The 27813-nt window shown below is 40.7% G+C and overlaps 1 protein-coding gene across 1 annotated transcript in view; it reads right to left on the reverse strand.

Moving 5' to 3' along the window:
• The window catches only part of tmeff2a (transmembrane protein with EGF-like and two follistatin-like domains 2a), a 155878-nt gene that overhangs the window by 10802 nt on the left and 117263 nt on the right, over positions 1-27813 (reverse strand). The window contains exons 6-8 of the mRNA XM_075479065.1: positions 7560-7708; positions 5529-5585; positions 5193-5322 (exon numbers count right to left, since the gene is read on the reverse strand). Of these exons, the coding sequence (XP_075335180.1) occupies positions 5193-5322; positions 5529-5585; positions 7560-7708 (336 nt within the window). The remainder of the gene's footprint in view (positions 1-5192; positions 5323-5528; positions 5586-7559; positions 7709-27813) is intronic.

A 27813-nucleotide genomic window follows, 5' to 3' on the forward strand; every position in this document is an offset into this window, starting at 1 on the left:
GTGCTCTCTGATTGAGGTTAGATAGCACTTTGTGTGGGGGAAAAGTCTGGTGACTTGTGGAGTATAGGATTTCAAAACTCTAGATCACAAGATAAAAAATGACTAATAGTGTGCAACTCTGAAAATCATACAGTGTGTGCTTGGTTTACTATTACTGATACTCTATTTTCTGTTGTTGAATATCAATTAGAGAAGATAGGAAGGTTGCTCAAATAAGGCAGCATAAAGTGACTTGTTGGTAATTTATGTTGAAAACAGGCATTTCAGAACAGAACCGTGTCTGTATTTTTCTGATTTTATCAACAAAGCAACTTGAAGACTTGAGGCAAATGTGCAGCAATAAGAGATAAAACAGTTTAAATGAATCACTGTCCAACCAGTAAATAAATTTAAATCAGCATAAAAAATTAATATCTAATGCATTTGAAGTGGGAAAGCTGTTAAATCTGTCGGCTTTTATCTATAATTGCATGTGAGTGATTCTTACAGTATCTGTGATCACCAGCTGCTTTAAGTTCCTGCTTTGGTTCATTCAAGCCCTGCAGCTATCCGAGGACAACAGAACAGATATGTTGATAAAGCTGCAGCTTCTGATTTGAGAAGAGCATCACCAGAGCACAGAGCCATTTTGCACGACTGTTATACAGTGTTTGACTATGCCACATCATATGCATGTGACTGCAACAAAGTCATCCCACCCACCACTACTTGCATTAGACTACTCATTGATCTACAGCATCTGTTAACCATTGTATATTTTTGTCCATACTCTCCTGCATGGGAGAGCACACTCCTGGTTTGAATTATACCTCACTGGTCAGTCATTCAAAGTGTCCTGGCTTGGTCACACTTCTGCAGCTTAACACCTCGCCACAGGGGTCCCCCAAGGTTCAGTACTGGGACCTCTTCTCTTTGCCATATACACCACCTGACTGGGCCAGATCATTCGATCACATGGCTTCTCATACCAATGTTATGCTGACAATACCCAGCTCTATCCGTCATTCCCACCTGACGACCACACGGTCTCAGCACAAATCTCAAACCGTCTCTATGACATATCGAAATGGATGAAAGCCCATCACCTCCAACTAAACCTCTAAAACTGAACTGCTTATCTTTCCAGCCAAACCAACCATACACCACAGCATCTGCATCCAAACTGAATCCCTGTCTCTTGCTCCATCAAAGGTTGTAAGAAACCTGGGTGTCATTATTGATGACGAAATAACCTTTAAAGCAATACTATGTAACATTTCTACCTTAAAATAACAGCTTGAAAAAAATTGTGCGGCTAGAATGAGTTTTAATATTACGATTGGCCTGTCTCCTATGCCCTTCGGGGGTCTGAGTTGGAAAAACTGCGCTATGTAACTTTGCTGGACCGGCCCGGTAGCTGAACGGAAGTACTTCGACTTGCTTTCTGGCACACCTACCGCAAAAACAAATAGACCCCTCTCACGCTCCCAGGTACATTTGATTACTCTTACCTTCTCAGTCGACATAGCTTGCACCTTCTAACTCCTTCTAACTCTATGCTGTGAAACCGCTGCAGATGGTCCAGAACACGGCGGCGCGTCTGATCTTCGGTCGGCCGAAAAGACCACATGTCACCCCTCTGTTCATTGAACTCCACTGGCTACTCGTAGCCGCCCGTATCAAATTCAAGTCACTGATGTTAGCCTACAGAGTCCTTAATGGAACGGCTCCCATCTACGTGAATGCTCTTGCAAAGGCTTATGTCACAACTCGGTCACTCTGGTCGTCACAGGATTGTCGTCTAGCAGTGCCTACATCACGCTTAAGACAATCCAGACTCTTTTCATGCGTCGTTCCACGATGGTGGAATGACTACCAGAACAGGGCCGTCCCTGAATATCCTCAAGAAACTCTTGAAGACCCAGCTCTTCAGAGAGCATCTCCTATCCTAGCACTTACCATGTACTTCCCTACCCTCTCTACTGCACTTTATCTTTCTGTTCCTCCTGTCATGGGACTATGTTTTACGTCATGTTTGGTTTTTAGTTCATGTCTTAGTTTAGCTCTTTTCTCATGTTTTAGGTTCAGGTCTTGTGTTTAGTTTCATGTCATGCCACCCTTTCCTGCCCTGCCATCAGCCTCACGTCCCTCACCTGTGTTTTCCCCATCAGCTGCACTCAATCCCTAATCACCCTCCACAGTATTTAGTTTCCAGGTTCCCTTTCAGTTTTTGTGAGATCCTTCCCCGTCACCATCCATGCCACGCCACGCCACAGTTAAGTCTTTTTTCCATGCTATGCCAAGAGTTTTGTTTTGCTCCTAGTCTTGTTAATTTTTCTTTTGATTCCACAGTTTAAGTTTCTTTGTTATCCGGCTCAGCCGCGCTTTCTGTTGTTACTTTGTTTTTGTATAATAAATCTAGTTTGCTTTTTTCAATATCCGCATCCGTGTCCTTCTAACACCACCCAAACTGACACCTCCCTCTATGTCTGCCCTCTAGCTTTACACTGTCACCTCTGTCACCTCTGACAGAGTCTGACTAGTGGTTTCCTTCTATGTAGCTTATTGTTAGCTTTGATGTTAGCTGTAATTTTATATATTTTTTTCAATTGTAAGTCGCTTTGGAGAAAAGCGTCTGCTAAATGCATGAACATAAACATCTAACAAATGCTTCCTCTCACTCTACCTGTCAATTAAAATGCCCATCCCTACAATGTATGATATGATGTGACAATTTCGACAACTTTGCTACCAAAAATGAACTGCTAATTACCTATGCCACATAAACATCCTTTGAATTCCTTGAGTTTCTGAGTGGAGCTAATCTGCCTAGTTCTAACTGGACCTGGGGAGTTTGGAAGTCGGGTCAACAACTGGGATTCCTGTACGTTTTTAGGAGTGTAGCAGGACATGTACTGTCCAACTTTGGAAGGTTGTTGGGCCGCTGCAGAGAGGGTGTGCTTTCTGCAGCACTCAGTAGGTTTCTTGTACAGCTAAGTCAAGCTATGATTGTATCTACTGTTACAATAGGCTACTGTCTGTTGTCCCTGTATACAAGCATGGGAGGGGAATTATTTAAAAATGTATTTATTATTTCTAATCAAAGTATGTCAAATTACGCTACAATAGGTGGAGATATGCACCCTTTCAACTTGTTTGTATTGGGCATTTTCCAACTGATCTACTATGTCACTACACAAAATGATTGACAAACAATTTAGCTCCTAACAAATCAGTACTATGTTGAGCAGTGAGTTGGAAGCTATTACAGCTCTGTACATTTTATACATGCTGTTCTGATATTAATTACTTTTTCTACTTCTGAGTACTGGCTTCCTCTGATACTTTCAGGCCATAGTCCGGGAGGGGAACTGTGGTGGGTGCACCAAATCCTTTGGCCAGTTTGAGTACAAGTATAATAAATTATAATGCTGTGCAAAATTGCTGAGCCACTCCGAATTACTTTATATTTTGCACACACGGAGCTAGACTTTCTTGTTATCTTTTTGAAGGGTCTTAAAAATGCTTTCCAAATTGAAAAACTTTTTAAAAACCTATTCTTCATTTTTATTGTATCTGTGTGGACACAACAGGGGTTTTGGGGGTCTCAATCTAGTTCATACATGCCCACTGTTGCTTTCTGTAATGAGTATGGGCTGGAAACCTTAACAACAATGGCACTTATATATACACATTTTCCTGATGTTTCTCTTGGCTTTCATTGGCTTGTTTTGTAACGTCATGTTGAGCAAAAACTCTACTTCATCATCTGTCCACACAAACGAATTGCATTTGTTGTTCTGTTTCAATGTTGTTCGAAATACTGTTTTGGAAGGAGAATTAGTTTACTATGTGTGCTCAGAATGTTTTTCCTCTAATATAGTCATTCTTGCCACCAACTAGCCCAGGTGCCCAGTAATTGTGGGAATTTCTGTGTTCTCGTCTGGATTGAGACATTTTTTTCAAATGGGAGGAAAAATGTAGTAGTTACAGCCTGTAGATTTTCCACAGCGTTTCTTTGGACTTTGCTGGCTTTTTCACTCATTTTCAATCTTGTCATGTACCCAATCATTTCAGAGGAACATGTTCTTTTCTTATTTTTGAGCCATTTAACACTGACCTCTGAACCATTCAATCATAAAAAAGGCCCCTAACTTAAGGGATGAACCTGCTTATCAGTTATCAGGTCTGAAAAGCCTCATCAGAAATTGTCTTCATGGAAGGGTGACTGTCAGGAAGCCATTCTGAAGCAAGATAAATCTGACCGTGTTTCTGTTCATGTTTGCACGCTTCAACAAATCTCTTCAAATACTTTCCAATTTCCTGGAAACATATAAAAAAAAAAATTAGGGGGGGCTTAAGGCTTTTGCACTGTCCTGTGTGTGTATAAAGGAGTAATTAAACTTCTAGTTGCGGGTGTGTAAATCCGCCTTTGAAAAATTCAGTTTAGTGAGATTCCAGTCAGACTAACATGGCAACATGTTTTTTAAGTCTGGTTTTAGTTTGAGAAACACAATTATTCTCTTAATTTACTGCCCCAGCAGAACACTGCATTGTTCTAAGTGTGGTTTTATTGCAGTGGTTTTTAATGTTACGACTGATCAGTGTGTTGACGCTGTTTCACCCAGCTCTTTTTCACTTTGGAGAAGCCCACACGGAAAAAACTAGAACTCCAGATTATAATGCATTGAGTAGGGAACACCAGCACCTCCATTATGCAAAGAGAAATTCAACATGCGTTTAATTTGAAGCAGAGCAGTGTGTTGGTCAACAGCCCGTCTTGACTGTGAGGCTACGACACACACACCACCACACTGTGCTCATATTCATTCAAGATAAACAAACCTGATTAGAAAATGAATGGATACCAGCACTTTGCCTTGCAATTGCTAAATTTCACAGCTGATTAGCCATCTTACATTACACGCTTTTTTTTTTAGCATCAGCAGATCATAGATAGTATCAACAAATTAGTGGTTAAAAGAGGGTTTGTTTATTACCAGAGCGATTCTGTAAATATAGTTTCATTGTTACACACAAATAGATAATCTGCCCATCATAGCAATAGAACTATAGCATTACTGATTGCAAGCTATTAAAAAGCCATTTATTTCACTTTGAATTAATAATCAATGGTCCTGACTTGATGTATCATGCAATAATCACACCATGTTGTTCAAATAATGTGTGTGAGTATGTGTGTGCATGCGTACCTGCAGGAGGGTTGGGCCAGAATACTGGGAAACTGGCACTCTCCGTGGACGCAGTAGTTTTTGTAGTGATCTGGACAGGGGATGTACAGGCCGCGGGCCAGCCCGTTCCTCGGGTCTTCCTTTTCCCCTACTGTGCACACACACACACACAGACAGAATATTAAATGCACATATGCTTGTGGCCACCTGTGCGCATACATTACTATGTAATTTTTTCTAAAAGATGAAAAGAAACTGTGGATGAAAAATGGATAAAGAGAAGAGAAACCTCTGAGAGCAGCTCTGACCGACAGCACATGTTATTAACTAATCTGCCACCATTACAGGAGCACTCACCCGTGAGGTCGGTCCGTGCGAAGTGTCCATCGTCTTTGTTCCCGGTGATGATGTCGCCTGGAAAGGCCAAAGACACATTAAAGCTGATCTCAGGTCACTGCAACCTCTCCTTGAGCTCCAGCCCCATCTATCATGTGTTCCACATGCAGACTGATGCCATTGCAGAGGAGAGGGTTGGATGTAAATGATCATTTCTACAAAGGCCTCATGCGGAGTGCACCTGTGTGCTTAATACATATAAATGCAAAGCATTCCCTTCAAAAGTCAGAAGCGCTCTACCCTAATCTATTATAGCGAACAACGGGCTAGAATGGAGCAGAATCAGCTGGGAAGATCAGAGGAAATAATGCATTTTTCCTGACTTTATTGAAGCTGCATTGAATTCCTTCTTTCTGAATGCCCTAAAAATCCCTTTCAAATCATCAACATATTAGTGTCATGGTTCTTTTTCAGGGGTCAGTGAATTTATACCCTCAATTTATGAGATTTGAGATACCGGGAGACATGCCTGGTTCTCTGTCTCTTTTATGACATCTCTGGTGCTCTACTTACATCCAGACATCAGAGAAAAATAAAGATAGACAAAAACATGAAACAAAATCCTTAACAATCAAAGATGCTTTTCAATGAGATCACAAGCTAAGGGTTTCTTTGTATTAGATCCGTCAACAAAGATCCAACAACAAATAGAATGACTTAAAAAAATATATGTTAGAGTTGATATTTGGCCTCCATGGAGCCAGACTCTCTTGTAATCTTTTAAAGTGATCTTGAAGCAATAGTTCTCCACCTAAGTAGAGGATTGAACCAATATTGTGTCTAGACATTACAAATAACTTGGCAAAGAAGCAATTCTAAATGTATCTTTAGGCACTTTGTTACTAACAGCCTGTCATAAAGACACATCATTTGTTTCCATTTCCCATTTCTAGATGCATCTAGATCAAGATACCAAAGATAACACAGTTTGAAAGACATAAACTAGTATTTTTGTACCAACAAGGTGATTCCCAGAGAGCTACTAGCTACAGTGTGTCCTTAAAAAAGAGGAAACTGGACAAGTGGAGGACAAAAGAAGTGTCAGGCCTAAAAACCCAGCTATGGCAGACGAACAGCGTCTGAAAGTGATGTCCTTCAGCAAAGACCTGACACAGTACCTGAGAGAGGCATCTGGACCTTCAGTTGATCCATCTACTGTTCACTAAAAAGCTCATTTATTTTATTCCGGGTCGTATGTAAAGAAATGACTCAGAAAGTAAAAGTTGAGTAAAGTAAAGCTCTTTTGTTACAACATATAAAGGGACACATAAACCAGCAAGCTAAATTAGTTAGAGTCCTGACTGAGATGGGGTTTTCTTTTTCACAAGTCTACAATCCCTCAACATGTGAGGATGTGTGATCAGATCGATCGAGACGGTCTGACCCAGAGGGTGGGATATGGGCAAATTGAGATTTGTGTCCTACAGCTAGTTTGGCTCGATTGCTTTTCTTCGCTTTACTTCCCAAAGGACGTCTTTGTGTTATGCGGAGGCATCGTCAGTCAAATGCATTTTAAACCTACTCTCACACAATTAAGGCCACGTAATATTATGGTTCGAACAAGTCCCTGAACTGCAAGAATGGATGGGTCACCACTTATGCTTTCAGTGTCAGACAGATTTGAAAGCAAAATGGATCAAAATGAGGAGAAATTAAGTCGCAGGTGGACCAGACCCTCAATCAAATCCAGTCAAATAAAATGCATCTTCAAAAGAACATTTGCATTTTTTTCTTCAGTCTTCAATCAGGTCATGGATTTCAGCACAGAGTCCAATAAAACAAAGGTATCCTGGAAAAGTACTGAACCAAAAAAAGGGATTACTCTTAAGTTAAATGATCAATACTACTATCTGCATTTAGCTCCCTCATTTGCCTTCATCTGAGCCAACGCCTGCTCAGAGAGACGGATTGACAGCTCCCACTGTGTTAGTGAGAGCATAGCTGTGCTTTTTACTGTTTGTGTACACTTGGATGTCTGTCTGAGTGTCGGACCTTGGCAGTGCCCCAGGTACTTGACTTCGATGCGCTCCTGCTTCTGACAGGAGGCCTCCTTCACCTGGCAGGGGTTGTCATAGGAGCGGCCGTCCGAGGCACACACCGGGTTGAAGCTGATGTGGGAACAGTCGATGTTGCAAACGCACCTGAAAAACAGGAAACGATAGTATTTAACATGTCATTAACAGCAAAATGAAACGTGAAATATCAATAGAACTGAAACCGTTTGCATTCTGATGAGTGTTTCAGTCTTAGTGTCACACACCCAAATTTGCTGAGGGAGTAAAAGTGAGATAAGAAAAAGAGAACAGCACAGCTTGCTCTCAGTCAGGATGTTGGATCATGGCCAGTAATCCTGTTCAAACTGTGTTTTTGGCTCATTCAATTTGACACAATAGAAAATGGATTTAACTCTGGAAAAAAAGGGACAGGCTGCCCTGAAGGCTTCACAGACAAATGATGTCGCGTTACAGTGACAGGAAACAGTAATAATGAACAAACTGTAGATAAAGCTGCACAGTTTGACTGTGCAGAGGAAACGGAACAAAAAGCTGTCATTCGGTTGTGAAATTTACTTTAGATAAGATCGATAACATCCTAAAAGGAAAAAAAAACACAGGACATTATTATTGGTGGAAAAACCTTTGAAGACTGCAAACGGCTTGCTTCTAGTATTACATCACATGTCATTTGTCTCATGTTTGAATGTCACAATTTCATCTCGCAATTTTAAATCCACGGGAGCCTGATTATCTTGTATGCATTTACAGTTTACACCAGATGCTTTCTTTAAGTGCAGGTTTGTGTATATACTAAATTACCAAGCAAAAGTCAAATCCAATGCCTGTTTGTCCACTTACACAGCCACTTTACATCTAAACATCTTGTGAATTAGCCCGGTTTTGTGTTCTCTGCCTGATGAATCTTTTACCTCCTTCCATTAGGCTGCTGGTGTTTTGTGGAACACTAATGCCTTCATTTTACAGAGAATCAGGTGCTAACTTGATGATTCTTAGCTCCAACAAATTAACCGGGCAATTTGCTGTTGCACCACAAATTTAGACTTTCAAAGTGCAACATTTTGAGTTTTTGGTGGGTCCTTCTGCCGGTGTGGCATCTGCATAAATTCAGTGCTAGTGAAAGACTTTGTACACCGGTACATATGGGTGTTTGTGTCTATATTCTCGCATACGTGTGTAGTGTGACCCTTATGTTTGAGCTGGGCCTGATCAGCAGAATTTACACCCAGACTGCTTTCCCCAGATGGCTGCTGCTGAGTAGCGCTGATCGCAAGATTCTGTAATTAGAAATCTGTCATTATTCTCCTGGTCTTTTCTTCTTATGTGAAGCTCTCGGTAAAGCACAGGCATTCTGCTGTCTCCCAGCTACATTTGCATACATACCCACGTGGGTGCCCACCAACACATAAATGTGCGCCCACACACACACACACACACACACACACACACACACACACACACACACAAACTCAGACACCTTCACAATCAGCCGTGATGATTTGTAACTGCTGACACTGATGTTGATTGAAAAGCCGTGCAGCAAAGCGTGGCAGCGCTCAGCCACTGCTGTAATGATGGATCAGCAAAGTAAGAATGATGTGAAGAAAAGCTTTGTTATGCATCAGAGAGGAGTCAGTTGCGGAAAGGCTGGCAAATCCCACATGACACCAGAGGTAAGCCATCACATCAGTGAATGACCTGCCACTGCAGAGGGTTACGCAACCAGTCTGTAACACGATGATTTAAAATGACATTTCAGTCAAATTGCAAAGAAGGCTTCTTTTGCTTCCGCTGTAATTACAGCTGCGACAATGACAAGGATGTACATCGGTGCACTGCCACCGACCCAACACAGAGTCTTTAACATATTCAGAGATAATTGATGCAATTGATAATTGATGTAAAAAAAACGCTATTTTTGCCTAAAAAAAATGTTAGACTTTCATGTAGAAAATGTACACTGAATTCTCTTAGTGGCTTTTTGAAATGCACCTGTTGCACTTCACAATGTGCTGTTCAGTCATTTCCACAGAGCTTCGCAAAAGCTCTGTGGGAAAGCTCACCCTCACTTGGAATTTTTCGACTTTTGTAGCATTTGACCAACATTATATAAAAGGTGCGAATTATTTGTAATTGTGAAACATACAAGTAGTGAATTAAAAAAAAACTTGAGCTTGCCTGGTATTAAACTCAACTTGTTTGTCATTTTCTTTTCAGAAATAACAATTTCAGGTCTCTTGGGGTATGCTGGAGTTCAGCACATCCAGACTTCAAGTTGGGCTTTTACGAATGTTGCCGAAGCACAATGTTTACTGTCACTGTCTCGCTGAAAGGTGAACTTCTGCTTAAGACTCAAATCTAAGGATTATTCTAAAGAGTTTAATTAATTCCTTCAAATCTGGAACTATTTTGTGCAGGTTGACAGTAAAATCTGTATTTGACTCAGAATATTTGACTGTATTAGACTGTTAGATCCATTCTTTCATTGGAAGCACAACTCAAGAACAAGCTAGAGTAATCTCAAGTTAAATGAAGTCTTTATTTCTGGCAACAAATGGAGTATATCCGCGCTGTACTCAGTATGACAGAACTCTCGCAGGAAATCCGTCAGACAGAGCCTCGATTTCCGGTAACATTTTGTATTTATATGCTTCATTGTTTCACATAGGTTGGATCCCTTATTGATCAAATATGATTGGATATGAGTAGGTTCAACATGCTTCGTCATATTCTCTGAATAAGCCAAATAATGTGTGTGTGCCTCTGCACCTGGTTTCCCAGGCTTTCCCTGTTTTGTCTTCATTCTCTGGATCAGTTAAGGTCTCAGTTAAGGTCATGTCTCGTGTCCATCATGGAAAAGTACTTTTAATAAAGCCAATTTTAACAAGACTGTATAACATTTTTAGAGTTAAAATACATCTTGTAAAAAGTATTCTTTACATTGTAAAATGTTTAGTCTCAACAAAAGAGAACTCTATCAGAGTTATTATAACAACAAGAGTAAGATATGACCCAGTGTCAATGGAAATTGGGGATACAGGGTGTAAAAAGTTCTCCGGAAAAACCCTGCCCTCTTCCAGCTCGTGCCAGACTGACCTGTGCCATTTTCTATATCTTCCCCTTGTTGAAAACATTGGTAAGGGTCTAGCGGCTGTAGCTCAGGAGGAAGAACCGTCGCCCAAAAATTGAGAGGTCGGTGGTTCAACTCTGGCTTCCGAAGGCTACATGTTGAAGTGTCCTTGGGAAAGACACTGACATTGTGTATGAATGTGTGTGTGAATACTTAAAAAGCACGTAGTAGAATAGAAAAATACTTTACTCATTCCCAAATGGGGGGAAATTCATAGTGTGTATAGACATGCTGTATGAGTGTGTGTGAATGTGGCAGTGCTTTGAGTGGTCAGCTAGACTAGAAAAGTGTGATACAAGTACAGTTCATTTGATTTTAATATTTTACTGAAGTTTCAGTTCGAGCAACAGTCGAGAATAATGGACTAATGAGGCTGAGTTGAGGCTGGCTTCAAATTTCAAAATTGAGCCTATTTAACACTGAAGAAACGTGGCATTTCAGACAAGATACTGCACGAAATGTTCGTGCAGTATCTTGTCAATATGCTTTGAAACATTCACAGAAACCAGTAAAATAGAAAAGACTGTTGAAGTAGGGAATTGGCTTAAAAACGGAATGCCTTGTGATCCAAGGCAAATGTCAAGTTGAATTCACAGCTGTTTGAAAGAGATCATATTCAGGTTTTTCGAGAACTGTCCTTGAGGAAAATTGTCTGAGGGAGCTGAGGCCGTAAACGGGTACCTCAGTGAAAGTATAAAGTACCTCTCAGGTGTCGCTAATTACCACCTAAGCCATTTTTTGATGTTGTCTTTTTACCACTACTACTACGTTTTATTGATTATTTTACACTTAAATATACATTCATTCATTTATTTATACATTCATGCTAGTCATTAGGGTACTTCAAGATTAGCCCTCTAAATGTGTTAAAGATCTGACCTCTGATGCAGTTACCAATGCTTAATCATAGTGGAATATTGAATAATAATAATAATAATAATAATAATAATAATAATAATCATTTTGTTGTTTTTACAGATACCATCATGCTGATTTAAACAAAAATCGATAAGGAACAGAAATACGTGACGATCAGTAAACTCAGTCTGGAGGAATTTTTTAACTCTGGTAAGCCATCAATGATCCACCACTGTGAAGATAAAAGTAGAATGTGTGAGTTCAGGATTTTTAGATGCATGTTGATGCTGCTGTGTCAGCTTCAAATGAGCATCCTGAGTGTTCCAAACACAAGATGACACCCCATTTAGAAGTGTCCTGGAACACATGTGGCCAGATTCTTGGTCACATTTAAGGGGAGGCCACACTTTCTTTTTCTTGTTGGTGCAGTGTACGAAAAATAACTGTGAGTTCTAACTCACAGGATTTATAATTCACAGAAACCTTCCTGCTCATCATTTAGACCATTTCTGCAAAGACAGTGAACAAAACAGTTGTGAGCACGGTGCCAAAGCTATGGCGAAAGGAGAGAATGTATCATAAGGGACTCGCTGCAACAGATGTAAAGTGAGCAGTAGTATGTTTTTGTGGTGAGCACAGTACCTACTAGTCTTTAAGGGTTTTCTTCACAATTCTGAACAGAAACTGGTTAATAAAAAAAAAGTGCAAAGAACAGCAGTTAAGGGTGGATTTTTGTTGATAGGGTTAGTTAGCTCAGTTTTGATTCTATACTAACTAGTCTGTAGCTATGTTACCAAAAATGAGTGCAGAATCTGTTGAAGGACAGCTGGCTCATTTCAACTTGAAAATTTTTTAATGTAATGGAAGCTGTTGCACCGATAAGAATCAAGAGCATCTTGATCAAACAGAAAACCCCATGGAGAAACACTACTACGGTCAAAAACCTGAAAAGAGAATGCAGGAAAGCTGAGCGTAAATGGAGGAAAACAAAGCTTCAGATTCACTATGAGCTGTACAAAGAAAGCCTGCGTAATTATAACAATGAGCTGTGCAAGGCCAGACAGCTGCATTTATCTGAAATGATTAATAAGAATGTCAACAATTCTCAAACTCTGTTTGCTATGGTTGAAAAACTCACAAATCCTCCTAAACAGTCAAACCCAGACCTCCTCTCCACTGAGAAATGCAACGAATTTGCCAACTTTTTTAGCCAAAAAAATCTAAACGATTAGACAAAACATTCACGCAACACAGATAAACAAGAAAACTAATCTGTGTCTAAAACCTAGAAATAACTCTGACGTTATGTCACAATTTAATATTGTTGATTAAAAAACCCTAGAGGAAACAGTTATCTGAAATCAACCACTTGCACTCTGGACATAATACCATCCGACTTTTTAAAAACTGTTTTTACCTCAGTAGAAAGTGATCTCCTACGAATAGTTAACAGCTCACTGGCATCAGGCATTTTTCCCAAGTCACTAAAGACAGCTGGCATTAAGGCACTCCTAAAGAAGAGAACTCTAGACGCCTCTATGATGAAAAACTACAGACCTGTCTCTAACCTCTCTTTTAGATCCAAGATTATTGAGAAAGTTGTATTTAACCAGCTCAACGGCTTTCTGAATGAAAGTGGAAGTCTTGATAACTTTCAATCAGGCTTCAGACGTCATCACAGCACTGAAACAGCTCTGGTCAAAGTGTTAAACGACATTAGGTTGAATACTGATTCTGGTAATGTTTCAGTCCTGGTTCTGTTGGACCTCAGCGCTGCGTTTGATACTGTAGATCACAGAATCCTGTTGCACTGGCTGGAAAACTGGGTTGGATTTTCTGGAGCGGTCCTTAACTGGTTCAGGTCCTACTTAGAAGGCCGGAGTTATTTTGTTACAATTGGCAGCTATGAATCTGAGCGAGTGGCCATGACTTGTGGAGTCCCCCAGGGGTCAATTCTTGGACCTCTTCTGTTTAACTTGTATATGCTCCCTTTGGGTCAGATATTGCAGAATTTTAACATCAATTATCACAGTTATGCAGACGATACACAACTTTATGTGTCTCTGTCACCGGACGACTGCCGCCCAGCCGACGTACTGTGTCAGTGTCTGGAGGAAGTAAACACCTGGATGAGACGGAAATTTCTACAATTAAATGAAGACAAAACTGAGATCATTCTGTTTGGTAGCAAAGAGAAGAGGGTCATCGTTGGTAAATATCTTGAGACTCGGGACCCTGACACTGACCAAGTTGGTAACCTCGGAGTGTTGATAAGACTCAGATCTGAGCCACATCAAAGCTGTCACCAAGGCAGCTTTTTACCATCTCAGAAACATCAACAGAATTAAAGGTTTCCTCTCCCAAAAAGACCAGGAGAAACTCATCCATGCATTCATCTCCAGTAGACTCGATTACTGTAATGCTCTTTTAACTGGACTTCCCAAAAAGAGCATTAAACATCTGCAGCTCATCCAGAACGCTGCTGCTAGAGTTTTAACCCGGACTAAGAGATCTGAACACATCACACCAGTTTTAAAATCTTTACACTGGCTTCCAGTCAGTCACAGAATAGATTTTAAAAGTCTGCTGATGGTTTACAAATCCCAGAACGGTTTGGGCCCAAAATACATCTGTGATATGTTCAGAGAATATAAACCCAGCAGAGCTCTTAGATCCAAGGACTCAAGTCAGCTGGTCCAGTCCAGAGTCCAGACTAAACATGGAGAAGCAGCATTTAGCTGTCATGCTGCCAACAAGTGGAACAAACTGCCAGTGGAGATTAAACTTTCACCAAATGTAAGCATTTTTAAATCCAGGTTAAAAACATTTCTTTTCTCATGTGTCTATGCATGAAATATCTTTTAACTTATCTAGACTGTTGCCTGTTTTTAAATTCATTTAAATAATTTTATTTGTTTCTCTTTATATTCTTTTATGTATTTTAATGCTTCTTCCACTTCCTGCTGCAATGCTTTTATTTTATGTAAGGCACTTTGAATTGTTTGTACAAGAAATGTGCTATATAAATAAATTTGATTTGATTTAGTCGACACTACTGTCTCTCTACAGTAATTGTAAGCGTATAGACTTCAATGTAAGACTTTCATCTGGAGTGACATTTTCATGGGATTTTTGCCATAAACATTCATAAAGTTCTCCATTCCACCTCACATGGTAGGCATAGAGGTCAGCTTCATCCTGCTGTACCCAGGGGACAACATTGTTCACCAACCCAGTGCTTCAAAAGCCTGGTTTCCACTATGCAGTCCGGTACGGGTCGGTTCAGAACGGTTCGCTTATTTCAGTGTTTCCACTACCACGAAAGCGTACCGGTCCCATGGAACCTGTTACCATTTTTGTAACCCTTCTGCTTGGGGTATCGAGCACACAGGACCGGTTCCAGGCTCTGCTCTCCGTTGTTTGTGAGGAGGCTGTGCAGCAGGAGCTCGATGGCGCTGTGCCAAACCAAAAAGTTTTCCAGCTGATTGCCGCAAAAATGGCAGACTGGTTTCACCGTGAGCCAGTGTCGTATTAAGCTGATCGACGTGCGCTTCGGCACGCACTCCGCCCACCCCTGAGGGTCCCCTTTGTGCAGTGGGAACGTAAAGCTGACCCCAAAACGACCCGACCCGTACCGATACAAAGTGACCCGAACCGTACTGACAGTGGAAACGAGGCTAAATTGTTGCCGATTCAACACCAGAACATTCACGCTGTATCTCTGATGATCAAATCATCCTGGAACTTATCACACAGCTTTGATATTCACTTCCAGGAAGCAAGATGAGATGGAGCAAGAGAAAACAAGGAATGTTGCTATCGGTGTTAAGTTCAATGTTTAGAGCCCAACTTGAATATTTGTGACTCCATGTGCAAACTGAATTCATTTATTGACCTTTCAGTAGGTAGAAATTTATTGGTTATTTGCCTGAGATAATCCTCCATTTTATAACAGTTACGTGTCAGTTATATTTTCAAAAGAGATTACATTTTAGAATAGAATAGAATAGAATAGAAGTACTTTATTCACCCCAGCTGGGAAATTACTTTGCAGTTGCAGCATACAGACAAGGTTATAAATAACCTTGGTTGAAGAGGTTTTTGCATTCAACATCAGGACAATTTTCTATCATGTGGCAACATGATGAATTCAATATCTATATATATCTTTCCTGTGAGGGTTGGACTCCGTCAGGGCTGCCCTTTGTCACCGATTCTGTTCATAATTTTTATGGACAGAATTTCTAGGTGCAGCCAGGGCGTTGAGGGGGTCCGGTTTGGCGACCTCAGAATCGGGTCTCTGCTTTTTGCGGACGATGCGGTTCTGTTGGCGTCGTCGGGCCGTGACCTTCAGCTCTCACTGGAGCGGTTCGCAGCCGAGTGTGAAGCGGCTGGGATGAGAATCAGCACCTCCAAATCTGAGACCATGGTCTTCGGCCGGAAAAAGGTGGAACGCTCTCTCCGGGTCGGGAATGAGATCCTTCCCCAAGTGGAGGAGTTCAAGTATCTCGGGAAGAGGCCCCGGGGAAGACCCAGGACACGTTGGAGAGACTATGTTTCTCGGCTGGCCTGGGAACGCCTCGGGGTCCCCCCAGAAGAGCTGGAGGAAGTGGCCGGGGACAGGGACGTCTGGGTCTCTTTGCTCAAGCTGCTGCCCCCGCGACCCGATCCCCGGACCAGCGGAAGATAATGGATGGATGGATGGATGGATATATCTAGCCATATCCATCCACATATAAAACATGCCTGCATTAGTTCTCACTAGTGTCTCAGAAGGTAGCTGCAGAATCTTACAGGTAACATCAAAACAAAATCCTAAAAAACTGCTCAGTCTTAACCTTTCAAAAAAATCTAATTTGAACATATGTTGGAATGAATGATATTGGGCAAATTGTAAATGTCAGTTTTGTCAATTTTTCCAGCATTTGAGTTGACTTCTGTTTTTTAAGCAATGTTACAGCAATGCAACGCAGCAATTAGTCACATGAAAATAGAAAAGCCATGTGTCATCACTGACAAAAACTTGTATTTGACCCTCTGTTAAAGTCAACACACACGAAACCACATGCATTTTCCCTTTGCAATTCAATCAGTTGCACATTTGGTGATGGTTTTGGCTTTAATTGGTTGATCAAGAAAACAAATGACGAGGGAATGGCAGGAATTATCAGTGTGTGAATTCTGAAAGGATTAGGTTTAGCTTTTGATATATTTTTAACGTTACGAGAAATGGTTGAAAAATGTACCGTTGCAAATGTGTCATGTCTTACAGGAACAGTTTATTTTTTACTCTTTGTCGTGAAACTGAAAATGCTTTTTCAGCATGTGGTAAGAGAGAGAGCTTTGATGGTTGACATTTTTTTTTTTTTTTTTTTTTTTTTCAATCTTTTTATTGCAAACAAGTCGTGGTACAGAAAATGGCATAGTATAAACAGTAAGTATTATCAAAACAGAATTATACCATTACATACCTGTTATAACAGGAGGACAATAGTGGAATGAGGGAAAAAAAAAAGAAAGTAAAGTGCAACATTCTAAAGGACATCCTCATGGATTAAATACAGATAGCAATATGAGTTGCTCGACATTTTTGTTTTCATCAAATTGAAAAGACATGGATATGATATTCAAAAGTACAGTTAAATATAAAGTAGTCTATTGAAATCAACCATGGGTGTTGGATAATAACACCTAAAGGAAGTAAATATAACACTGTGTTTAGAGTAATAACTTAACTGACAGTGAGTTTTACATGGATCTTATCAAGAGTAAAAATGAGTTAATTATAAAGAAAATTTAAAAATTTTGTGTCATATTTACGGAATACTGTGGGTGTTATTTATGCTATAGTGTAAAGGATAGATAAAGATACTCCACATGCAAGATTCTCAAAACCCCCATCTGTTGAAGCTAAAATGATCTGCATAGCAATACCACTTGGGGCAAGTGAGAAAAAATTGTCATTTGGGTTAAACTTTAAAGATTATGCAACACCCTTTCATTTAGCAAAAAGACCCCTTAAGAAAAGATTAGGCATACGATTAAAGTATCTGCATTATCATAAAAAGTATCTAAATGAGAGTAGTTTTAACATGAAAGAAGCAGCAAGGACTAAAATCAAAGCAGAATCTTCTGAAGCAAAATTAGATTTCCTCACATACACTGATTAAAAAAAAAAACAAAGGATATCATACAGGCTTAACATCACACACATGTATTCGTGCACGCTACCACCACCAATCCCCATCACAGAGACGCTTTGCATCCCGAGAGGCCGCTGTTTGGTTGGTGGCTGATGCCTGGGCTCCATACATCTTTAATGAGGCGTCTCACTTTCTCCACAATAGGCACAATACCACCCGACTGCAGTGCGTCAACACATCCTGGTGCTACCCGCAGAGAGCCGCGCACAAACACATACATGTATGTGACACAAATCGCTTTTTGATAATCCTTGTTTTAGCCGGTTCTTCGCTCGCACAAGCCAAATCGTTCCTTCACACATTCTGCTGAGACGTACAGAGGGGTGGAGAAGTGTTAAATGAAAGCTATCGGTGTGTGTGAATGCGTCTAATTGCACCAAAGTGTGTGCCTTGTGTGTGCGAGTATACTTTCTTAACAGGATGTGTCGTATTGATTAGTTCCCTGCGATTTCCCTCCAATCAAAGCCTCCCCATCTCCAGGCTGTCTGCAGGCTCCCAACTGAAAAGGCCGCTTTTACAGACATTTCAACACTTCCACACACATAGACACACACTCACAGAGCAGCTAAGGCCAACATATCCACTAACTGCCTCCTGTTGTGTACAAATCCCCAGCAGCAAACCTCGTTGCAACTGAACACAGCATTGATTTTCATAATCCTTAGCCTCAAATTTCACTGTAATCCTTTGAAAAACTGAGTGAGAGGAAAACAGACAAACAGAGAGAGAAAGAGAGAGAGAGAGAGAGAGAAAGAGAGAGAGAAGCAGAGAACCGCTGTGACAGACAGAACAAAAGAGTAATGTTGAAGTAGGAAGAAAAAAGGAGAAGCAGAAACAGAAAATATCCAATAAAAAAACCCCCACAAACACCAAAATAACATTGCAGTTCTTTGTGATACTAAATGTTAATAGTCCAGAGATCATTGATGGATTGCAGCATGCGCTGTCCTGGGCAGTGGTGAACAACGTGAAGTCTCATAAACTTCAACAAGGAGCTCGATCAAACAAGAGATTGAAGACAAATGTCAGAGTAAAGGTATCTGCAAAGTAGAACAAGCTACATACACACACATATACACTCATCATTCAGACAGTGGTGAACATCAGGGAAAACACTAAGGCTGTGTTCGAAACCCCATACTTCACCTACTACTCCCACTACTCCCACTAACTTTTTGAGTTAGTATGCGAGTTTGAGTAAGCGAGAAGTTCCCGGATGCATACTAGATTCGCAGAAATGTTGGGTATGCATCATGAGGTTACTGCTCATACTCAAACTACCCAAGATGCAACGTAATGCCGATCGTTATTTCCTGTCAAAACGGCAGTTTCAAGCTAGCTATAACGAGGGTAGGTTCACTTCCTGTTTTCAAAACAAAAGCACCAACTGTATCATAATGGCTTTCCCTATGATAAAAGGCAACGGGTATTTTATTTTGTGAAAATAACTGGAAGTGCGTTGCTCACTACGGCTAGCTTTAGTAGCGCCGAATTTGTCGGAAGAAAATTCTAAATATTGTAACACGTTGGGGATCTAAACAACTACTTTCTCGCCTGAAAATGTTTCAAATGTTGCTAAAGTTTACAGAGTTTTAGAGCTTAAGTGAAATCAGCTTCAGGCCGGCAGATTTCGGCTCGGGCAGGAGCAAAATGCATTGTGGGTAAACGCTCTGCATACTGTCTGATCGATGAGTATGCAGTATGGAAGTATGCCATATGCAAAAGTATGTAGTATGTGGTTTTGAACACAGCCTAAGTGTGCATGGTGTTAGGAAATATCGCTTTTGAAATATTTTCAATATCATTGTTAAATATTGTGATGATATAATTTGCGATGCACAAACAAATACTTTAATATATGGCACTAATCTATGCTTTGTAATAACAATTATGTAATCTCTTTTGTAAATAAAAAGTCCAATGTAATGATCTTAATACAGGTCTTGAGGGCCCTTTTATGTCTCAGGATTCTTTTTTGACATCTATGATCAGGGAAAACGCTAAATGTATCACAAGGTACATTTCTTTTTTGGGTCTATTACAGCTGCCCAAGTTATTTTCTGGACTTACTGGAAGTACTAAGCAAATGCAACATTATATGATATTTGGACTGTTATTGAGACTGATGAAGGCTGCGTCTGGACTTGGAGCCTTGAATGACTGTGGCACAATGGATGATTTCTAAGTTCAGTCACCAGTAAAATATGCTGCCATTTTATGCTTCAGGAAACCAGCTGCCGGGCACTTGTTCAGACTCTTGTTGAGGCAGTTGTTACACACGTGGTGCCATTTGACGGACAAGCGTTTGACTCCAGCAGGAAACTACTCTTCTCTTCTTTCACATTTGTTATCACAGTTTCGACCTGCCTTAAGGTGTGTCACTGGCATTTTTCACTCTTCTTTCATATTTGATTTGGTTTCACATATGAATCAAAGCATCTTGGTTGAGATTAGAAAATGAGATACCGTCAGAAATGAACCATGCTTTGATGGAACAGTCAGAATGACCCGACATGACAATTGCAGGCTTGTTTGGCTCAGTTCCAACTGTGAACAGGGATGTCAGTCAAAAAAAGGCTCCAATCCAGTATTGGTTAAGGTTAGGACAGTGGTTCTCAAACTTTTTTGATCATTCCCCACTTTGAACAAGTGCTTGACTGTTAACCGACGCAGCCTTTACCATGCGTTGCTCCTGCTGTCAATTTTCTTTTAAAGAAATCCAGTGGCTTGTTAACGTGACAGGGGTGTGTTATCTCCAGGGGTGTGTTATCTCCAGGTGTCTCCTTAATTTGTTCGGCCTCATGCTGTCTGCTGCTAACGGCTTCAGACACAGAGCACACATCGGTCTCTCCTCTGCACCGACCACTGCAACCGTGAATCCTAGACCAAGATAGCTTTGATCATATTTTCCTTTTGGTTCGGTTTTTGGTTGACTTGGCCCCTCTGTCTTGTGTGTTTGTGATGGTGCTAGCTCTTTTGTGGTCCGAGTCACAAATGTATCCATGTTGCTCACAGTTACGCTACCTGCTACCTTGTTGTCCCGCTGCAATTAACAACCCAACGTCAATCATTGTTTTTGCACTTTAGTTCCAAGTTACGTTTTTTTTCTCCCGGTCTCCCAATGCTCTCCATTGTTTCCCGCAGGAAATTGCTTAGTCAAGGTGGTGAGTCGTCGGCTGGGACCGGGGGGGGGGGGGCTGTACTTGGAATGGGACAGGGGCTGTTAGAGCAATAACAAAGCTGTTTAAGAGCTGTAACACTTTTTTATTTACATTATTACCTATTTACATTAACAACCAGTAGGTGTCGCAATTCAATGTTATCAATGCTGTCTTTTAATGTCTGAGCCTGGCAAAGCATTATTACTTCGGTTTAAAAAAAAAAAAAATTAATTTTTTTTTTTTGGGAACGTTGGCAAGGTGTTTTGTTTAGTGAATTCTTTTTATTGTCAATAAAGAAAAGCATTTAAGACAGGCATAAAATTTAAAATTTCCTCCCGTTTGTCGCGCCCCACTTGCCATGTCTCCGTTCCCCACCTGTGGGACGCGCTCCACACTTTTAGAAGCACTGGGTTAGGACATGAAAAGGTCAAGGAATAATGCAAGGGGTGGCAATAAATATCGGCCCAGTCACCATGATAGAAGGCAGGTAAGCCCCATCAGCATGCACTTTAAAAAAATTAAAGCAATACTATGTAACATTTCTACCTTAAAATAACAGTTTGAAAAAAATTGTGCGGCTAGAATGAGTTTTATTACGATTGGCCTGTCTCCTATGCCCTTCGGGGGTCTGAATTGGAATAACTGCGCTTTGTAACTTTGCTGGACCGGCCCGGGAGCTGAGCGGAAGTACTTCAACTTGCTTTCTGGCACACCTACCCCAAAAACAAATAGACCCCTCTCACGCTCCCAGGTATAAGGCTAAGCTAGCGCAACATTGTCAGTACGATCATCATGGCAGAGGCACCGAAGAAACAGAAGAAGACGTTGACTGAAGAAGCAAGGAAGAGAAAGAGAGAGGCCGACAAAGCAAGAGACTAGAGTTGCTCTCGGAACAGCTTTTACTCGTTGGCGAGAGCTGAAAGAAACATTTGGATACAAGTTCGATTCAGAGCTAGCCACCTTTCTGCTGGATTAGTAAGTAGCTTATTTGCTGCCATGCTTTGTGCTGTGTTGTACTTGCTTGATGTTTCACTGTGTTCGGAAAGTGACTCGCTAGTTTGTTATAACTGAGGAAAACTATTTTCGAAAGGGTGTTGTATTTACGACAGTGTCGTAACCGTACATTACCTCCAAGCCTGTAGGGGGAGCTCCATAATGGCCTTTTTGAGAAGTTACATAGTATTGCTTTAAATACCTGTGCACATGCATATTTCTGCTATCTCTGGTTTCCAGAAATGCAAAAAGTGCAATGTGTTTTTGTGAAGATTGGGTTTTTGTACGTGATGCCTCTTTGCTCACTGCACCAGTCATCCAGAGGACCACGACCACTTTTCTAAAGTTTGTATTTCAATAATTGCTAATGAATTACTGTTGAAAAAACTCTTGTTTCATAGCCTTTGTGGCCATTCAAGCACCTCCTAGAAATCTAAAGTTTTCCTTTACAAAGCTGTGATGTCTCTTGGCTTTACAGTCTATGGTTGGTGCTTTTCAAAGGAATGAAAACAAATTAAAAAGAAAAATAGATCGATCTTTAAGCGTTCGCGTCTTTAAGCAGAGAAAGTGTAGCCACAATTCTCAAGTGTGGATACTGTGATGTGACTGCGGGCTAAGAGCTCTGAGAGAGGAAGTCACGCAGTGTGTCTGTTTTGGTAGTGTATCAGGGAAAGACTGCGAGAGCAGGGTGAGCACCTCCAAATATAGAAATTCAATTTGTGGAGAGCAAAGTTTTATTGTAGTGAGCTGCCAGAAATAAATTAATGTATGCGAAGCACTGCTGCGCTGTGACGGCGCTGGGCTTAAACGAGCTGTACTCCTGCTCTTTGTAACCCTCCCTCCCTCTGTGACTCCAACTCGGTGTTTGAAATTTTGTTATTTTGTACTTTTCATTAAGTGTGATGTATTCTGTGTCTTTATGTTTTTGTCTTCTCATTTTGCTCTCTCTCTGCACACTCTCCTCATCAACAATCCAACCTCATGCTCAAGGCATAACTGCTCCCCCTCTAAGACCCCAGCACCAGCCATTACAAGACCAGATTGTTGTGCTATCTGTGGCCTGTTCGTATGCCTTGCTCTAATTCCTAACCTTCCACCAGTCTTACAGTAAATGAGTTAGCCTGCCAGGTGGCCTCAACCTAAAACCTGCTCTTCTTGCCTGGGTCACCTTGAGTCAACCGTCACTCCATCCAATCCAACCCATCAGCCAGTTCTTCAGCTGTCACCACTTATGTATTTGGGTTTTTCTGTTTGGTTTTGCCATTTCCCTGACCTCTTTCCTCAGTTCCCTCCTGCCTGGTCATCAGCTCCACTCCCTTCAGCTGTGTTCACTTATGCTCAGCTGCTGTCATTCACTAATTACTCTCCCCACAGTATTTAAACTCCGGGTTTTCTCCACTCTTTTTCAAATCCTCGTCACTTCTTTTTCCTGCTCCTGTGTCTTGTTTGTCATTCATGTTTTCTTTGGGAGTGTGCTTGGTGTAATAAAAAGGGTCTTTGTGTTACTTCAGGTGTTTTTATCCAAGAAAAGTAGTTTTTGCACAGTAGAAGGGCTCAAACGGTTTCTTCTTTTTTTAGACAATTTCTCCAGCTTTGGAAAATACTCTTTCACAGTGAACTGTTTAGCTCGAAATATTACTAACATTTGGGAACGCTTCCTCAATGGTTGCTCCATGACTGAATAATCCAAAAATCCGAATATCAAAAAACGAGAGCCGTTCGTAACGTATAATACGTGTAGAACGGGGACATGAACCGGGGCTTCAGCCATCTTGAATAGACTGAATCGCGGCAAATGTTCAAAGCTCCGCCCATCAGCTCGAAGCAGTCAGCTGACTCAAACGTCATCAGTGATGTCACATGAAGCAAGCTCCGGCCCACTGCTTCACCATAACTACCCTGTCGAGTTTGAAGCGTGCTTCGAAGCTTCGGTCTAGGCCTAGACTGCTGGGGGAGCTCAAATGTCACACCTTTCCTCACTTTACTCTCTTTTTCCCCTGTTCAATTTCTCAAATGACATTATGTATATGTGGCATTATTGTGGTCATTAACTTGTGTTTCCCTGTTCCAAAAGATATCCTTTGAATGGTGTTACAGTGCCCCCCCCCCCCTTTCTGTCTTCTCAAACCCCAGCTGGTGGAGGCGGATGGCCACCCTTCCTGGTTCTGGTTCTGCCAGAGGTTTCTTCCTGTTAAAAGGGAGTCGTTTCTCTCCACAGTCGCCTCAGGCACGCTCAGGACGGGAGATTGGACCGAAAACAAAGTTTCAGTGCAATCTGTTGGTTTCCTTAGCTAGGGAATTGTTTTTGAATTGGCTCTATATGAACGAATTGGATTATTTTATGAATAATTATGATTATGATTAATGGAATTCCAATTGGCTTGAATTGGACTTTATTATCTAAGTGCCTTGAGATGACATTTGTTGTATTTGGCGCTATATAAATAAAAATGAATTGAATTGAATTCGGTGTTGGAGGTAACATCACTAGTTTATGGTGTTCAAGCTTTGCTGTGATTATTTATTTATTTATTTTTTTGTTAAACTGAGTTTAGTTTCCGTTACCTCCCGCCTGCTCCGTGTCTGCATTTGGGTCCATCTTCATTGCCTCCACCACCAAACCGTGACATATACCAGGTATCCACCATCCCCCGACCTCCACTGAACCCTTTCTACTCTGCCAGCATTTACTAAGGATTTATGATTTAGAGTATCAGCGGCCTATGGTCATTATTTAAGTTTTGCGTCAACTTCCTGCTAATTTCTGCTAACCTCACTCGGCAGGTCTTATATCCACACTTTCACGGATTCAACCAGTTAAGATATCACATATCACTGCGTGCTGCCACCCGCCGATAGCTGCGGCTGTTACGATGTTTACTGCTCAGAAGCAGGGGACTGCTCGGTCTACACTTCGGTCTGCACAGTCTACACAGCCCGTAGTGATACGAAGGGAGAGAAAATAGCGCCAAGCGATTGTGAGGTCTGACTTTTTCTGGATGAACGATTTTGTGAAGCAAATGTATTACTCTTTTGAATGTATATTGTTTTGAGAAGCAAAACGCTTTATTTTTGTGGCCCCAGCCAACTAGCCGCACTACCTTCATCAACGCCAAAACTAGTATGGAACTCGGCTTACAGGACGCAGCAGGGGGTAAGTCAACAAATGATATTGCTAAAATGGGATGTCATACAACTTCATGTCAAAAGAGGTGAACTATCCCTTTAAATTTTAACCAGTCAGATCACCCAGGTAACTTAAGATATAAACTGTTCCAGAGCAGTTAATGTTTCAGATTACATACTCGGGGAAAAAAACTACAGACTTTCCCTGATTCTTGTCTGTGTGATATCCCAGACAGCATACTTAGACTAAAACAACATTTAAATGTCATCAGGCAAGATATCGGCAGTTGATGTTTAACACTGTAACAACATTTAAAGCGCATAATTGATGTTTTACAAATATAAGGTAGCCGTACTGACAGAAATTCAATGATTCAGCTGTCAGTTGGTCAGAGTACCACATTTAGATGTTGATCCAATCTCGGTATTCTAATTGGCAGATTTAACCACAGTAAAGTGTTGTGCCTGAGGCATCCTTTCAGTAACTACGTAATCTATAAAATATTTGGTCAAACATGGACTTTAATCCTAAAGTTTGTCCTTTTGACCACAACTATGTGGTGAATCAACAACTCAAATTGCAGATTTCCAGCTGAAGGAAGAGCCTATATTTAACAATGTTAAATAAAAATCCAAACTTCTTTACACACCAAAGAAGGTTTGCAGTTACAGTAAAATGACATGTCGGCTGTGTGTTACCATGGGAACCAAGCATTCAGTTTTTTAATCAGAATGGGTCATACATATTTCTATATCTTGTCAAGATTTGCCAACAAATCCACTTTATACTGCTGATATCATCTCTGACACATACAAGAAAATGAATATCAGAGAATATTCAACGTACAATATTTCACCTTGAGCTGGTCAATTACCTGCTATTAAGGGACACTGTCAAAGCTGAAATGTGCTTTTTACTAAGTTAAAAGTTCAAGAGCTTTATGTGCAGCTATCATGATATAAACAGCAAGCATGTATAAACTTACTCATTTGCACAAGTAGCAAAAACTAGTGACAGCGGCCCTCTTTGTTTTTAATGATGTTTTATATTTCCCAAGCCTCCATTCATACTAACTGCTCTTCTTATTAATGAAATGTCACACAATTGACATATTTTTATGCAGAAGAAGTGTCAAACAATGATCATATGAGCATACTGAAAAGTAAAGCCCAAGTTTAAAAAGAAAGATCATAATTACTGTTGTTGTACCAGTTATCTCTGGCGGGACATTTAGGTTTAGTTGAGCCCAAATGTGTTGAAATTTCTTTATAGACCAGACTCTGTTCAACGTGACTGTTAGCATTTCTGGTTCAGTGTCTCCCAAGAAATGTTTAATGACTACAAAGATGCAAAACAACCACAAAGGCACCAATCCAACAACAAATACTTCCTAATAATATAATGCTGCGTGTACACCAAGAGCGACCTACGCTACCTGAGTGCCGGAAATCTTTATTTCTCTATGGAGGGTGAGCTACCTGGGCTACCAGAGCGGATTCTCCAGTGGCGAAGAGAACTGCGCTACCAGAGCGGATTCCAGCGATTAAACTCAAGCTAACGTTATGGTAATGAGCTATGACGCGTTTCGGCGAAAACCAATGACAATCCACAGATTGTAGGGGTCCGACAATCTGCGGGGTTCGCGGAAACAGACGTGTAAACTTTAGTTCCTATCCAAACAATGGTCATTTAATCCTGAGACTGTTGCAATTGCCATGTCGAGTGCTTCAATACAATAGTGTAGTAACCCCACGCATACCTTTCTCACTGCAATTAAGTTTTATTTCGGATTTATTTCGGATTTTATTTCGAATTTAGTTTCTTTTTCACAGCTGCCTCTGCTATTCCTGCTCTTCTCAGGTGTACCTAATGTAGTTTTACATTATTTGTAACGTGATGTATATCTTGTATAACAAATTGTAAATAACAACACGTTTATTCGTGTCCCTGCCCTCTCTTTCCTCATGTTTTTTTTCCGCGGGTTCTTTAAAAATTGAACATTCTAAATGTGACGTCACAAGCTACCAAAGCTACCAAAGCTACCAAAGCAAATTCTCAAGCGAAGCTTCTCAGCGACCTCCGCTACCAGGTAGCGGAGGTCACTCTTGGTGTACATGCAGCATAAGACTCCAAGTTTCCAGAAAGAGATACAAAACAACAACAGTCATCAAAATGATCACAAAAAGTTAAAAACAACACTCTATGGATTCAAAAAGATTAAAAACCTTACCAAACAGATGCAAAATAATAATTTGGCAGAAAAAAAAACTAAAGAAAAGGTTAAAAATAGCAATCTATAGGCCACCCCCCCAAAGTCTGAAAACCACATTAAAAGAATGCAAAAAAATCAAAGAAAAACAGTCTCCCACCACACATTATGCAAAATAACCACAACTTCCTACTTCAAAGAGACACACAATGATATAAAAGGAAATTAAATCAATACTGAAGAAAGCAAAATTAAACAAAACACAAGCAATGCAAACAAAAAGCCAAACTACAACGAATTCTCTGTGTTTAGTTCCTGTGCAGAGGGCAAGGTGGTGGTGGCCATTGGTAGCCAGGTGAGGGTGTGGATGTAAGTGAACATACTGTATCTGTGCCTGCATGGAGCCAGCTCAAACACAGTAAAGGTCTTCTCCAAACCTTCTTGTTGGCCTTTGGCTTGCTCTTTGTCTGCTGATTTCCATTAAAATTCCTTTATGCTCCCCACAGAAAGGGCCTCAGTATGAACACAAGTGATGCCTTTGAAAAACCCC

This window comes from Odontesthes bonariensis, chromosome 12 (assembly GCF_027942865.1).
Source record: "Odontesthes bonariensis isolate fOdoBon6 chromosome 12, fOdoBon6.hap1, whole genome shotgun sequence".
NCBI classification, from domain to species: domain Eukaryota; kingdom Metazoa; phylum Chordata; class Actinopteri; order Atheriniformes; family Atherinopsidae; genus Odontesthes; species Odontesthes bonariensis.